The sequence below is a fragment of the Orycteropus afer genome, unplaced genomic scaffold (genome assembly GCF_000298275.1).
Source record: "Orycteropus afer afer isolate SDZICR_OR568_19922 unplaced genomic scaffold, OryAfe1.0 scaffold00018, whole genome shotgun sequence".
Taxonomy (NCBI): domain Eukaryota; kingdom Metazoa; phylum Chordata; class Mammalia; order Tubulidentata; family Orycteropodidae; genus Orycteropus; species Orycteropus afer.
Genome location: NW_006921605.1, coordinates 7,007,401 through 7,019,988, shown reverse-complemented (window position 1 = coordinate 7,019,988; position 12,588 = coordinate 7,007,401). Strand labels below are relative to the sequence as shown.

Genomic DNA, 12,588 nt, shown 5'->3' with positions numbered 1-12,588 from the left:
TGTGACCCCTGGCCAGAGCTCTGGGCTCAGAGGTCCACAGCAGAAGCAGGGAAGGTGGTCCAAGCCAAGGAGTCAGGGTGCCATCGCTTGGCCCCTGGAGGGCTAGGGGTCCTGAGGGGTGGGTCCGGTGCCCCAAGCAGTGGGCTCTCGATGGGGGCTGACAGTGCCCCCTCAAGGTGCTCCGAGTGCCGCCACTACAAGCAGGAAAGCTGATCTCTGAGGAGGTGGAGGTGGCATGGAAATCTGGACAGATCTCGGTTTGCAGCTTCTGTCGGCCCTGGAACAGGCCAGGACTGGCACGCCACTCTGCTTGGCTTGGGAGCGCCAGTGCCCACCCAGAGAGCAGCCAGCATTCCCTTGGGCCTCGGACAGCAGCCGTGGACACGTCTCAGGGGTCTGGCAAGGCTGCCACAGCCTGCAAAGGTCCCAGAAGCAGAGCTCAGATGCTGAGCTGAGCAGGGCTTCCAGGAAGCCCCCAAACCACCCAGGGTCAAGGGAGGGGCGCGGGGGGAGCCACCTGGAGAGAACGTGGAAGGGGTAGGTTGGGTGCTGGGAAGGGAGGCTGAGCGACCTGTGCCCCAGGGTACCTGGCAGCACATCAGCCTTGGACAGGAGAGTCCTGGCAGGGTGACACGCAGGGGCAGGCTGGGCCAGCAGCCTGTTCTCCACAGCCTGAGGCCTCAACACCCACAGACAACTGGCGGGCCAGGAAGTGGGGCCTGGGCAGGTAAGGCATGGAGACAGCAGTCGCTCCCAAGGCAGGTGCCTGACCCCAGACACCTTCCTACCTAAGTCTGACTTCAACAGCTGAGTGCTCTGGCTAGGGCGCTTTATGTGGATCGATGTGGGGAGCAGATGGCCACCCATTTCAGGTGGGAGGGTCTGCCTGCTGAACACAGACTTTCCAGCACCTGTTGCTGACCCATCCTTAACTCCCATGTGGGTGGGGGAGCAGTTGGGCAGATACAAGGGCTGGGGCACAGCAGGCAAAAGGGGTTCCCTGCCCCCCGCAAGCCTGAACCTGAGGCCCACAGCGGCAAAGCTGCCGTCAGATCCTCCGTGGCGGTGAATTTGCCACCCAGTCCTGTGGCATGAAGACCGTGAAGGCCTGGGGCGCTGGCTGGGGACGCCCCCAAAATGTCTCAAGCCCAAAGCAAAGGGCACTGCCCCTCATGGCCCACGGCGGACAGTGCCTGGGGTCGGGCTGGCTCCCCCGCCCCCCGGAATGCCCCTCCAGCGCCGCGCGACCTCCAGCCCAGCCCAGCCCAGGCCGACGGAGGAACAAAGCGGCGGGAAGGATCCGGAGGGCCGAGCGCCGGGGGGATCCGTGCTGGAGGACGGGAAAAGGGGGCGCGAGGAGGACGGAAGGAGCAGGGAGATGGAGGCGCCCGCCGATCCCACAGGAAAAGTTAGTTTGTGCCCGCCCCCAAGGGCGCTGACCCCCGCGCGGGCCCCGCAGCCTCACCTCTCCCGGCTGCCTGGCCGGGGTCCGGCTGGCCCTGCGTGGTCCCCGGCGCTCCGGACGGTAGCTCCCACTGCCCCTGCCCCGTTCTCCTCTTCCCCCTCCTTTTCCAAGGCCGGCTCGGCGCCTCCCGCAGGAAATCCCGCCCCTCCCCCCCTCCCGCCGGATCGGGAGCGCAGAGACCGTCCCGGCCGCGCAGTCAGGCTGTCAATCAGAGCCTGCGGTCCCGCCCCCATCCGCGCGAGGCCCCGCCCCATTCGTCCGGTCGAACCGGGGGCGCCCGTCAGATCCGCGCATGCGCCCAGGTGGGGCGTGCGGTGGCAGTGGGATCGGTGACTGGGATTTTCCCTCCTGTCGGGCACAACCGCTCAGTCCCGGTTACGGAGCTGGGGCCACCCAAGGCTCTAGAGGCTAGACCGAGGGGCGATGTGCTCTCAGTGGGACTGGGTAGGACAGAAGATGTGACCTGAAGGGGTTTGGGAACCGAGACCCAGGGACCCACTTGGGTAGCCCCCCTTTCTCTTTGTGCCTCGTTTGTACCAGGACTCCCGCAGCGTTCTTCTCCGGCTCCTGAGTTGCAGAGCCATAGCCTCTCCCGGAGCAATGGTGCCACCTAGCGGACGGTGCGGAGTGGCCCACGGAGGCAGCTGCGGGGACCCCAGTCTCCAGAAGGGGCTCTAAATGGAGGGCTGGCGTGGCGGGTCAGCACCATCGTGGGCCGGACAGCGCCTTCTGCCCCAGGCCCTCGAACCCCGACCTTCTGACTCCCTCCCTCGCCATGGACCCAACGGAAATCCTCAAGTAGAGGCAGATTACCTAATAAGCAAGGTAAGCACGAGCTTATTTGTGCTTATTTACTAATCTATAGTGAACATTTTCACATGGGTTTCACCAAAACATGCGATACAGGTCACTGCATATTAGTAACTAAGCACAAGTAAGCCCGTGCTTACCCTGCTAATTGAATACTCCATCCCTGCCAGGGACTGTAAATTTGAGAAGGGGCTTTGATTCTGTAGGCAGGTGCTGTGGGATGGGGAGACAGACGCCTGCCATGCCTGGAAGCAGAATCTTTGTTGTGTTGAAAAAAAATGTGAAATTCTCTACTACAGATCTGTAAGTAAGCACAAGTAAGCCTGTGCCTACCTTGCTTATCCACCACCCCTGAAGGAACTCTGAACAGCTGCGGGCCCAACCTAACAGCCATGGGGTGGCCTTCAGTTTGCGAACCTAGAACCTAGAATTCGGAAACCCACTGCCTTTCCTTGCCCAAACCCTCTCCTTCCCTCCTTGCCCGTCCTGGGTTGGTGGGGCCTAAGGCTGTGGAGCTCTGGTAGCACAGTGGCTCAGGCACTTGACTGCTAACCAGAAGGCTGGTGGTTCAAACCCACCAGCCACTCCTCGGAAGGAAGATGGGGCAATCTACTTCCGTAGTGATACTGCCTCGGAAACCCAAGGAGGGGTCGCTATGAGTCGGGGCCGACTCGGCACACAACAGCAACAACAACAAGGCTGTGGAGAAGGGTTACACATTTGACTATTCAACGCTCCCTGACGCCAGATTCTTAAGTTTTACTAGAGAAGAACCGCAGAAGAGGGCTGGGGACGGGAGAATGGGAGCTCTTGTTGTGTGCCATCGAGTTGATTCGGACTCATAGCAATGCCGCCTCATAGCAATGCCGCTAACAGTCAATCTGCTCCCTAGGGTTTCTGGAAGTAGTTCCGGTGGCGGAGTGGTTCAGCACGTGGCTACTGAGAGGTTAGCTGCAAGAGAAAGGCCTTACAGTCTGCTTCCCTAACAATTACAGTCTGCTTCCCTAACAATTACAGCCTTGGGGCCCTCATTCATGGCATAAATACACTACTGAACATAACTGAAAACACAAATACCAGAAGACAAAGAAGACTGGGACCTCCTAAAAATTCGACACTTATGCACATTGAAAGATTTCAGCAAAACAGGAAAAAGAGAACCCACAGACTGGGGAAAAAAATGTACACAGTGACATATCGGTTAAGGGGCTTATGTCTAAAATTTATAGAAAACTAAAACACTCTAACAAAAAAAGGCAAATAATCCAATATAAAAATAAGCAGAGGACATAAACGGACACTTCACCAAAGAAGACACTCAGGCAGCTATCGAACACGGGGAAACATAACGCGGGTGAGCGTAGAGGACGTATTGCGAAGCGAAATTAGTCAATCACGAAAGGACCAATATTGTATGAAACCACTATTGTCAAAAGGAAAGAAAGAAAGAAAGGTTTCATACAAAAAGAAATAGTCTTTAATGGTTACCAGGGGTGGGAGGCCAAGGCAAGGTAAACCACTAACTAGAGGATAGACATAACACTAACTTGGGTAAAGGGAAAAGAAGGGGAAAAAAGAAGAAGAATGCGGTGAGCGTGAGAGATGGGTAGGTGTTCCTGGGGATGAGGCAGGGTCTGTTTTGGTTTCCAATGATTAGAAACAGGGGTGGTTAAGCAGACTGCAAGTCCACAGATTTTTGTATAGCAAAGGAAGAGCTATTAGGAAACTATGTTCTTGTCTGCGCCAGAAGGGGAAGGCAAAATAAAAGGGAGGTAGGGACCACAATAAAAATATTTGGTGAAAAAAAAGAAAAGATTACAGCCTTGGAAACCCTATGGGGTAGTTCTACGCTGTGCTGTAGGGTCTCTAGAATCCTAATCTACTCCAGGGCAACGGTTTTGGTTTGGATTTTGAAGCTTTAGGCGAACAGATCACCAGGTCTTTTTTCCGCGGAGCTGCTGTTGAGTTCGAACTGCCAAGTTTTCCATTCTCAGCCAAGCGCTTAACTGTTGCGCCACTTCCAAACGCTCAGCTACGGGAATCGAGTCACAGGTGTGGGGCGGTGCTAGAACCCAAAATAACCAGGAAGACCCCTAGGGTGACCCGGCACTCCAGAAGACTAATTGCGCCGCTGGGCGCTAGGGCCGCGCGGAGCTCCGAAGGTGGGCGGGTCATGGGCGGTGCGCGCGCAGCCGCAGATGGCGCCCCAATGGATCCTGCTGCCGAGCTCTCGGATGTGGAGGTTCCTGCCGGGCGCGTGCTCAGGTGCGAGCGGCCGGAGGAGCTTTGGGGGGCGTGGGGACACTGAGGGACCCCGGGGAGGGGAACAGGCGTCCAGGGCGGGCTGGCTGACCGCTCGGCCGTGACCCGCGTCCCTCCTCCCCAGTGCCCGGGAGCTGCTCGCCGCCCGCGCGCGGCCCCAGAAGCTGCCCCAGCGCTCGCATGGCCCCAAGGACTTCCTCCCCGACGGCTCGGAGGCCCAGGCCGAGCGGCTGCGCCAGTGCCGCGAGGAGCTTTGGCAGCTGCTGGCGGAGGAGCGCGTGGAGCGCCTGTGAGCGTGCAGGCGGGCCGGGGTGGGCTGGGGGCTGGCGGGCTCTGCCACTCTCAAGTGCACTGAAATGACTTCTCCCCACCACTCGCCAGGGGTAGCTTGGTAGCCGCCGAGTGGAGGCCAGAAGAAGGTTTCGTGGAGTTGAAGTCTCCTGCGGTGAGTGGCGGGACTCGATGACAAGGGACCTTTGCCCCCCTGGCTCCTCTGTGACACTGTCTCTGATCCCCACTCAGGGTAAATTCTGGCAGACCATGGGTTTCTCAGAGCAGGGCCGGCAGCGGCTTCACCCAGAAGAGGCCTTGTATCTGCTGGAGTGTGTGAGTGGGGCCCTGGAGAGTGGGGAAGGGGTTGGGGACCCCAGAACCCAAAGGACACATTGGGGAGAAAAAAAAGGTACACACAACTGGGTTTCCAAGGAGTTTGTCACTTGATTTCTAGAGCAGGGACAAGAATGGCATGCAGAGAACAGGAGGTCCAGTCCAAATTAGTGTTGCAGACCCCCTTTCCGGGTTGGCCACATTCTTGTGCTGATGCTGAGGAGGGGAGGCATGGCAGAGCCAGGGAGCTGCGCCACTGCAGGGTGGGGCTCACAGGCTGAGTTATTGCCCCCCCCCCCACTTCCAGGGCTCCATCCAGCTCTTCCACCAAGACTTGCCGTTGTCCATCCAGGAGGCCTACCAACTGCTGCTGACCGAGGACACTGTGACTTTCTCGCAGTACCAGGTATCTGCTCCCCTCTCCAAGAACAAGAGCCACTCATCCATTGAACCGATGAGCACACACAAGTATTAACAAGTAACTACGAGGTGCTAGGCACAGTGCTACATGGCGGGGCTGCAAGACAAACCAGGCTCTTTTGTGGTGCTTGGATAATAAATAACTGAACAGGCAAATGAGCTATTGGCTTTAGAGGGAAGTGAGTGGTAGGTAAAAGATAAAGTAGAGGGAATGGTGATTGAGACTGAAAGATGCTGATTTAGATTTGGGGTCAGAAAAGTATGATTGAAGGGCTAGTGTTTGGAGTGAGACCAGTCGAGAAGGAACTAACCTTGCAAAGATTCAGGGATAGTACTCTGAGCAGAGGACACAGCAAGTGCAAAGGCCCTGAGACAAGATAAGCTGGGGTAGGGGCAGGGATTGAGGAACACAGTCTTAGTGCATGGCTCAGAGTACACAGGGAGTGGGGTGGTCACGAGGTTGGGTAAATAAGTGGATACACAGGCCTGAAGTGCAGGGGAAGTCAAGGCTAGAGGGCTAAAACATGGACTTCATGAGTGCTTGGATGCTGTTTAAAGCCACGGGACTGTAGGAAGCTGTGGCCAGCGTGGAGGGCTGGGTTGGAGAACTGGGTCTCTCCAATACGAGGAGGTTGGGAGAAGACTGATAGACCAAACCAAGGAGTGTCCAATGACATTGGAGAAAAACCAGGAGAGGTAGCGGCACGAAAGCCAAGAGAAGGTCTTTGGAGGAGGAAGTGGTCAGCTATGTTGAGGGCTGCTGAGAGTTCAAGCACGATGAGGGACATCGGTGGATGTGTCCCTTTGATACGGTTACACGGACACAAGGACAAACGTGGCTCTTTACCAGGGTCACTCCCACCCCACCCAGGTCTGGAGTTGGGAGGAATGACCGCCACCTTCTGCCACCTTCTTGTCTCGACCGTAGTCAGGAGCTTCCTCTTGGAGCTTTGGTATCGGTATCCTAGGGCACAGTTCTCTGTCTGGTCCATTGCTGTCAACTTTTAGATTGAAAAACTACTAAATGCCTTTTGTGCCCAGAATAAGGTAAGTGAACAGGGTAGTGAACAGGAGACTCTACTCTGGGGAGTGTGTTTATAGTGGATTGTAGTCTAACTCGTACCAGGGTTTGGGATCTGCAGGTGTGTAGGAGGGGTCCAGGGAGTGGCGTCTGCCTGGAGTAACTCTGATGTTTTCAGAAGGAGGTGTCTGACCTCAGTTTTTTCTTTTTGAGGTTTTCAGCCACCTGAAGAGACTAGGTTATGTAGTTCGACGATTCCAGCCAAGGTAAATCCTCATCCTTTTCCTTCTGTTTGTTCAAACCGTGGGACCCAGCTGGGTAGCCCAGGGTGGGAAGGTAGCCTCTTCCTGCCTGGAACCCTTGGCTGGAGCCCTGGAACCAACCCTGGACATGAGTTGGCCTCTGCTGGAAGAAACTGGGTCGTTTCCGTTTATCCTGGGGGTATCAACTTGGGCCCTGTCTTCAGCTGAGTCCATGGGGGAGCTTGGGGACGTGGCACTGGAGTGGGGCCCAGCATTTGGTAGGTGTGCGTGCAGATCTGTCTAGTGAGGGAAGGACTGAGTGGAGAGTTTGCTGTTGAGTAAACTCACTCACTGCCATCCAGATGGATTTGACTCATAGTGACCATTCCTTGGGTTTCTGAGGCAGTATCTCTTCAGAAGTAGATTGCCCGACCTGCCTTCCGAGAGGGCCTGGTGGGATTGAACCGCCAGCCTTCTGGTTAGCAGTTAAATGCCTTAGGCACTACGCCACGCCACCAGAGCTCTTCCACTAGGCTCGATGTTCTTTCCTTCTGGGGCCTCGGAAGATCATCCCCTTGGTAATAGTGTTGCTGAGAGCCTCAGAGACCCTCAGGCTTGGAGTGGCAACTGGTACAGCCTTTGCCGTTTCAGTGTGTCACGAAGCTCTGCAACAGGCACAGCCTTTAATTTCTGAAAAACCAAACCAGACACACTGCCATTGAGTTGATGCTGACTCATAGTGACCCCTATTGGGTTTCCAAGGCAGTAAATCTTTACGGAAGCAGATTGCCCCATCTTCTGCGGAGCGGCTGGCGGCTTTGAACCACCATCCTTCTGGTTAGCAGTCAAATGCCTTAGGCATTGTGCCACCAGAGTGCCTTTTAATTTCTGTAAGTAGAATATAAGTTAAGGAGATAATCACGAGGTGTGCGAAGATTTACCTGTGAGAATGTTCCTTTCTTTATTTAATAAATATTTGAGCACTCGTTGTGTGTCAGGCCTCGGCTAGGAAGTTGAGGAGACAGCAGAGGGTAAAAATCTCCGCCTCTGCAGAGCTTGCGCTTAGTGGGGAGCTCGTGCAAACAGCATTCCTTTGCAAAATCAGGAGTCCAACAGTGGGGACATGGTAACATAAATTCCAGTTTCTCCCTCAGAGCAGCTCCGCCTGATAGACCCTTCTGTGATGAGAACTTCCTGTTGTCCAACATATATGCCTTAAGCACCTTTGTTAATTGTTAACTTTTCTTCATTTCAGTTGATTTAAGTTTAACTTAAATAACCACTTGCAGCTAGTGGCTGGCACAGTTCTAGAGCCATAAACAATCATGCCAGAGAAGAATGCTATGGTGATAAGGGACCGTGTTTATAACATTGTGTTGGGGGGGAGGTGGTGGAGAGAAGGATTACAAACCAATCCCCTGGGTGGCGTAAATGGTTAAATGTTCAGCTATAGGCTGAAAGGTTGGTGATTCAGATCCACCTAGAGGCTTCCTAAAAGGCCTAACGGTCTGCTCCTGAAAGGTCAGAGCCTGGGAAGCCCTGTAGAGCAGCTGTGCTTGCCACACACAGGGTGGTCCGAGTGGGAATTGGAATCCACTTGACAGCAACTAACAGCAAAATGCATAGAACAACGTCATATGGAGAGATTGTGTGCATGTGAGAAAATGTTAAAGTGGTTCTCCCTGATTTTTTTCCCGATCTTTATTTTCCTGTGATTTTCCAGTTTTCTAGCTCCTCTTGGTTTTTTTTTTACAGTGGTCGATCCTTTCTTGCTGACTCTGCAAACCCTTTGCTGTTGAGTTGATCCTGACTCACAGTGGGAGCCCCAACCCCAGGGAACCTCTCTGTTCAGAGGTGCCACTGGTGAGGCCCAGTGGCTGCCCCTGTGTTCCCGTCTGCCCGGGCCCTGTGGCCTTAGCCCTCAGCAGTGGCCCCCTGACTTGTCCTCTCAGCCCCCTTCCCCACAGAGCCCGTGGGAAATGCCAGGTGGAGGAGGTGGATCTGTTGCCCTCCCCTCTCCCCACAGCTCCATCCTGTCCCCTTACGAGAGGCAGCTGAACCTGGATGGCAGCGCCCAACTCCTGGAGGACCGGAACGGCAAGAGGAAGAGGCGGAGCTCCAGTTCTCGGTAATGCTGCCGTCACGGCCCCCCAGGAGTTGGGGGGCTGCTGAGCTGTTGGAGGTGTGCTGGGGTTGGAACCCTCAGTGGGTGCTTGAGCAGCTCCTGCAGTGGCTCAGGGAGACAGCTGGGCACCTGCCCACCTGCTCAGTGCCCAGTGGGGTGTGTGCATGGCAGCAATCCAGAGCTAAGTTTTTGCTTTTCCTTCCTATGTTCCCTCAGGTCCATTCCCAAGAAGCCCAAGGCCCCAGAGAGCCCCCTGCAGGAGGTGAATGGGACGCCCAAGCACCACACAACCTCCAGCCCACCTCCCTGCAGCCCAAACAGCCAAAGCTCAGAGGAGAAAGCCCAGCAGCCAAGCCCCAGAAAGGAATCAGAACTTCTAGGGTCCCTGGAGCCTGGGCCTGGCCTGGCCAGCGATGGGGTAGGGTGCAGCCAGGAGAGTGGCAAAGCAAAGAACGGGGTCCTAGGGGCTTGTAAACTGCGCTGGAACTTTGAGCAGATCTCCTTCCCCAACATGGCTTCGGATAGCCGCCACACCCTCCTGCTTGCCCCAGCTCCAGAGCTGCTCCCAGCCAACGTCCCCGGGCGGGAGACAGATGCTGAGTCCTGGTGCCAGAAGCTCAACCAGCGGAAGGAGAAGCTCTCACGGCGGGAGCAACAGGCAGGGGCCTGGCACTTCCGGGACGACGTCAACGCAGACCCCGAGGTGCAGCGCTGCTCTAGCTGGCGGGAGTACAAAGAGCTACTGCAGAGGCGGTACCTGCAGAAGACCCAGAGCCGCCCCCCACACCTCTGGGACCAGCCCGTCACCCCCCTGCTGAGCCCTGGCCAGGCGGACTCCCCAGGTACCGCCACCCTGCCACAGCCTTGCTGGCCACTGGCAGCTGAGGCGTCAGAAGACTTTGAAAAGGGCATGGGTTGACTGGGACTGAGCCAGGCTAAGAAGGATGGGGAAGCTAAGAAGGATGGGGAAGGGGAGACTGTCTTAGTGGAAACCCACAAGGAAATCTACTCCAGGGCAGCAGCAGAGGCCCCAGATGGGGACGTCAGACATGGTTGGTTGGTGACAGTGGAGAGGTGAGGAGGAATGACAACTATGACCATGTCCTTAAAATCATAAACAAGATGCGTGTGTGGCTCACAGTCTCATTAGGCTGCAACCAGGAGGTACCATTTAGGCCAAATGAAAGGCTGGCTTTCTGCTCTTGCTGTCAAGCTAATAGGGTGAGACTAGCCTGGGCTGAGCACACTGAAGGATTTAGCATGCCTTAAAATCCTTATGGGGACATGGCAGATCGTAAGAACTAGATCAGGGTTGCCAGATAAAATAAAGGTGTGCGGTATTTGCTATACCTGGTGATCCTAAACTAGCTGGCAGGTTCAGAAATGCTGAGGGGTTCTATAGATGGTTGACCCCCAAAACCCTTCTGTTCATCTGTCCTTGTAGCCGCGGTCCTCCGGCATATCTCAGTGCTGCAGACAACACACCTGGCTGATGGAGGGGCACGGTGAGTTTGCAGACTTCAGAGCTGGGCATCAGTTGGTGACTTGTTCCAGGGCTGCAAATCCACATACCTAGTTCCGGGCAGAGCTCCTGTTCATGTGTGTGCAGGGGGGTGGGAAGAACCATAGACAAGGGGTGGATTTATCCCAAGGGTTCTGAGTTAGGGCAGCTGGCCTCCCCCTGCTCCTCAGTGGCCCCTTCCAGCCAGGACCTCAGTCCCCCTGGCCCAGGCTTTCATCTGGAACTGGTGATGGGTAAGGATGAGGTGGAAAAGAAAGGTGGGCAGGGGAGTCTGTTTTCTGAGGTTTCTCGCTTTGTCCTCAGGCTGCAGAAGTCTGGGGGCTTGGAGATCAGCTTCGACGTTTACCAGGCCAGTGCCGCGGCCACTTTCCGGAAGAAGAATCCTGGCAATCCCTATGTTCGGATGTGCATCAGTGGGTACGAGACAAACGTGTGTGTACCTCTTCTCTACCCTGACCCCCGGGCCACTGTGCCAGTCTGAGCGGAAAGTAGGTCCAGAGAGGTTAAGTGACCCCGTGTGAGGCCACACAGCCAGGTTTTCCAATTCTGAGCTCACTCCTGGCATTTTGGGGTTGGCTCTCCTGTGCCACTTTAGTCCCAGGGTCTCCCAGCAAAAGGGTTTATATGGACTAAGTGGTGAGAGAGGCTCTCTTTGCCAGGGGTCTGGTTCCTTCTTGGAGCACTAAGCAGAGACATACCCTTTGCAGAGAGGACAGTCCAGGGACCAGAGTCCTTGCATCCTCCTTTCCTGGGAGCCTTAGAGGGGCTGGGGTCTCAGAGCTTATGGGTGGGCTATACTGTGGTCTCAGTCTACCCCTTCTCCCTACAGATTTGACGAGCCAGTCCCAGGCCTCTGCACCCTCAAGCGGCTGTCCTACCAGAGTGGGGATGTCCCCTTGATCTTTGCCCTTGTGGATCACGGGGACATCTCCTTCTACAGCTTCCGGGACTTCACACTGCCCACAGACCTGGAGCACTGACCGCACAGCTCCTCCCACTCAGGGAAAGGCCGGGGCTGCCGGCCGGGGCCCACGCTGTGGCCCTGGACTTCTGCTCTCAGGGACTGCCTCAGCATCCTGCACCTGGAGCCACAGGGGCCAGTCTGTGCCCTGGCCCTGGTGTCTGATGATTGCAGGAGAGCAAAGCCATGCCCCTACCTGGTCACTACAACACTTCCATGCCCCCGGCCTGAGGTTGCTGCCTTGCAGTGACCCCCCTTGAAACTCAGGACTGTGTATTTCAGAGGCCCAGCAAGGTGGGGCAGAAGAGAGGACTCCGTGCCTTTAAACAGAGGGTGCCTGCTTCATGCGATAAAGCCAAAGCCATTAAAAAGTTCTGTTTCCTGTTCTGGTTGGATATACTAGACAAGTTGGATCTTCCCCACCCACTGCCCAGGGGCCTCAGTACCCTCTCCACCCTGTTGTCCACGGTCCAAGAGCAGATTTCTCTGGTGCAGACCTAAGAATGAGGGAAGCCAGCAGGAGGCTGAAACGCGCCCTGCCCCGCCCCCTGGGGGGTGGGCAGTCACAGACCTCTAGTTGGCTTGGGTTTCTGAAGGGGTTAGGGGTAGAGGATCACTGTGGCAGTGAGGCTGGCGCCTCGGTAGTTCTGCGGGCTTTCAGCAGCTGCTCAGGGGACGCGCCACTCCACTCCACCCTTCCGCGGCCCTTCCGCTCCCGTCTGCCCAAGCCCTCCCTCGCTGGTGCTAAAAAGTCCGGTCGCAGCCCCGGGTCCCCGCTGACATCTTCAACAGACCTGGAGAGGGTCCTAGGGCCCTCTCCGAGAGGAGGCGCCTTGCGGTGACGCCCCCAACCCCACCCACCCCTAGGTCCTAAAACTTGCCCTGCGCCCGCCGGTCCCCGCTTTGATCGGGCTGGGCCTTCCCTCGGCAGCTGGGCCGGGCGGTGGGAGGGACGGCTGCCGTCTGGAGTCGGGCTGGGAGGCGGCCCCGGGGCCCTCCGCGCCTTCCGGGAACTAGTTCCTCCTCCGGGAGACGGGCGCGGCGGTGCGTCCTTGGACGCAGGTACGCGCAGGTGAGGCCGGGGCGGGCCGGCGCGCCCTCGCACGGTCTCGAGCCTGGCCCCGCCCCGGGCCCTCGGGCCGGTGATTGGCTCC

At 56.7% G+C, this 12,588-nt stretch overlaps 1 protein-coding gene across 1 annotated transcript; it reads left to right on the top strand.

Annotated features, from left to right (window-relative positions):
• Positions 1-4,484: 4,484 nt before the first annotated feature.
• Positions 4,485-11,453, top strand: TSEN54 (tRNA splicing endonuclease subunit 54). Its single transcript, XM_007959650.1, has 12 exons — positions 4,485-4,540; positions 4,662-4,826; positions 4,919-4,982; positions 5,060-5,143; positions 5,451-5,549; positions 6,798-6,850; positions 8,853-8,954; positions 9,168-9,793; positions 10,396-10,456; positions 10,744-10,746; positions 10,777-10,890; positions 11,303-11,453. Exons 1-12 carry the CDS (start codon positions 4,485-4,487, stop codon positions 11,451-11,453), a joined length of 1,578 nt encoding a protein of 525 aa, XP_007957841.1.
• Positions 11,454-12,588: the final 1,135 nt, after the last annotated feature.

Bases quoted from the DNA above. Each gene is read 5' to 3' on its own strand.
- TSEN54 (XM_007959650.1), top strand. From the start codon at position 4,485: ATGGATCCTGCTGCCGAGCTCTCGGATGTGGAGGTTCCTGCCGGGCGC. The intron at 5,144-5,450 runs GTGAGTGGGGCC...CCCCACTTCCAG, and splicing joins CCTTGTATCTGCTGGAGTGT to GGCTCCATCCAGCTCTTCCA. The intron at 6,851-8,852 runs GTAAATCCTCAT...CTCTCCCCACAG, and splicing joins GTTCGACGATTCCAGCCAAG to CTCCATCCTGTCCCCTTACG.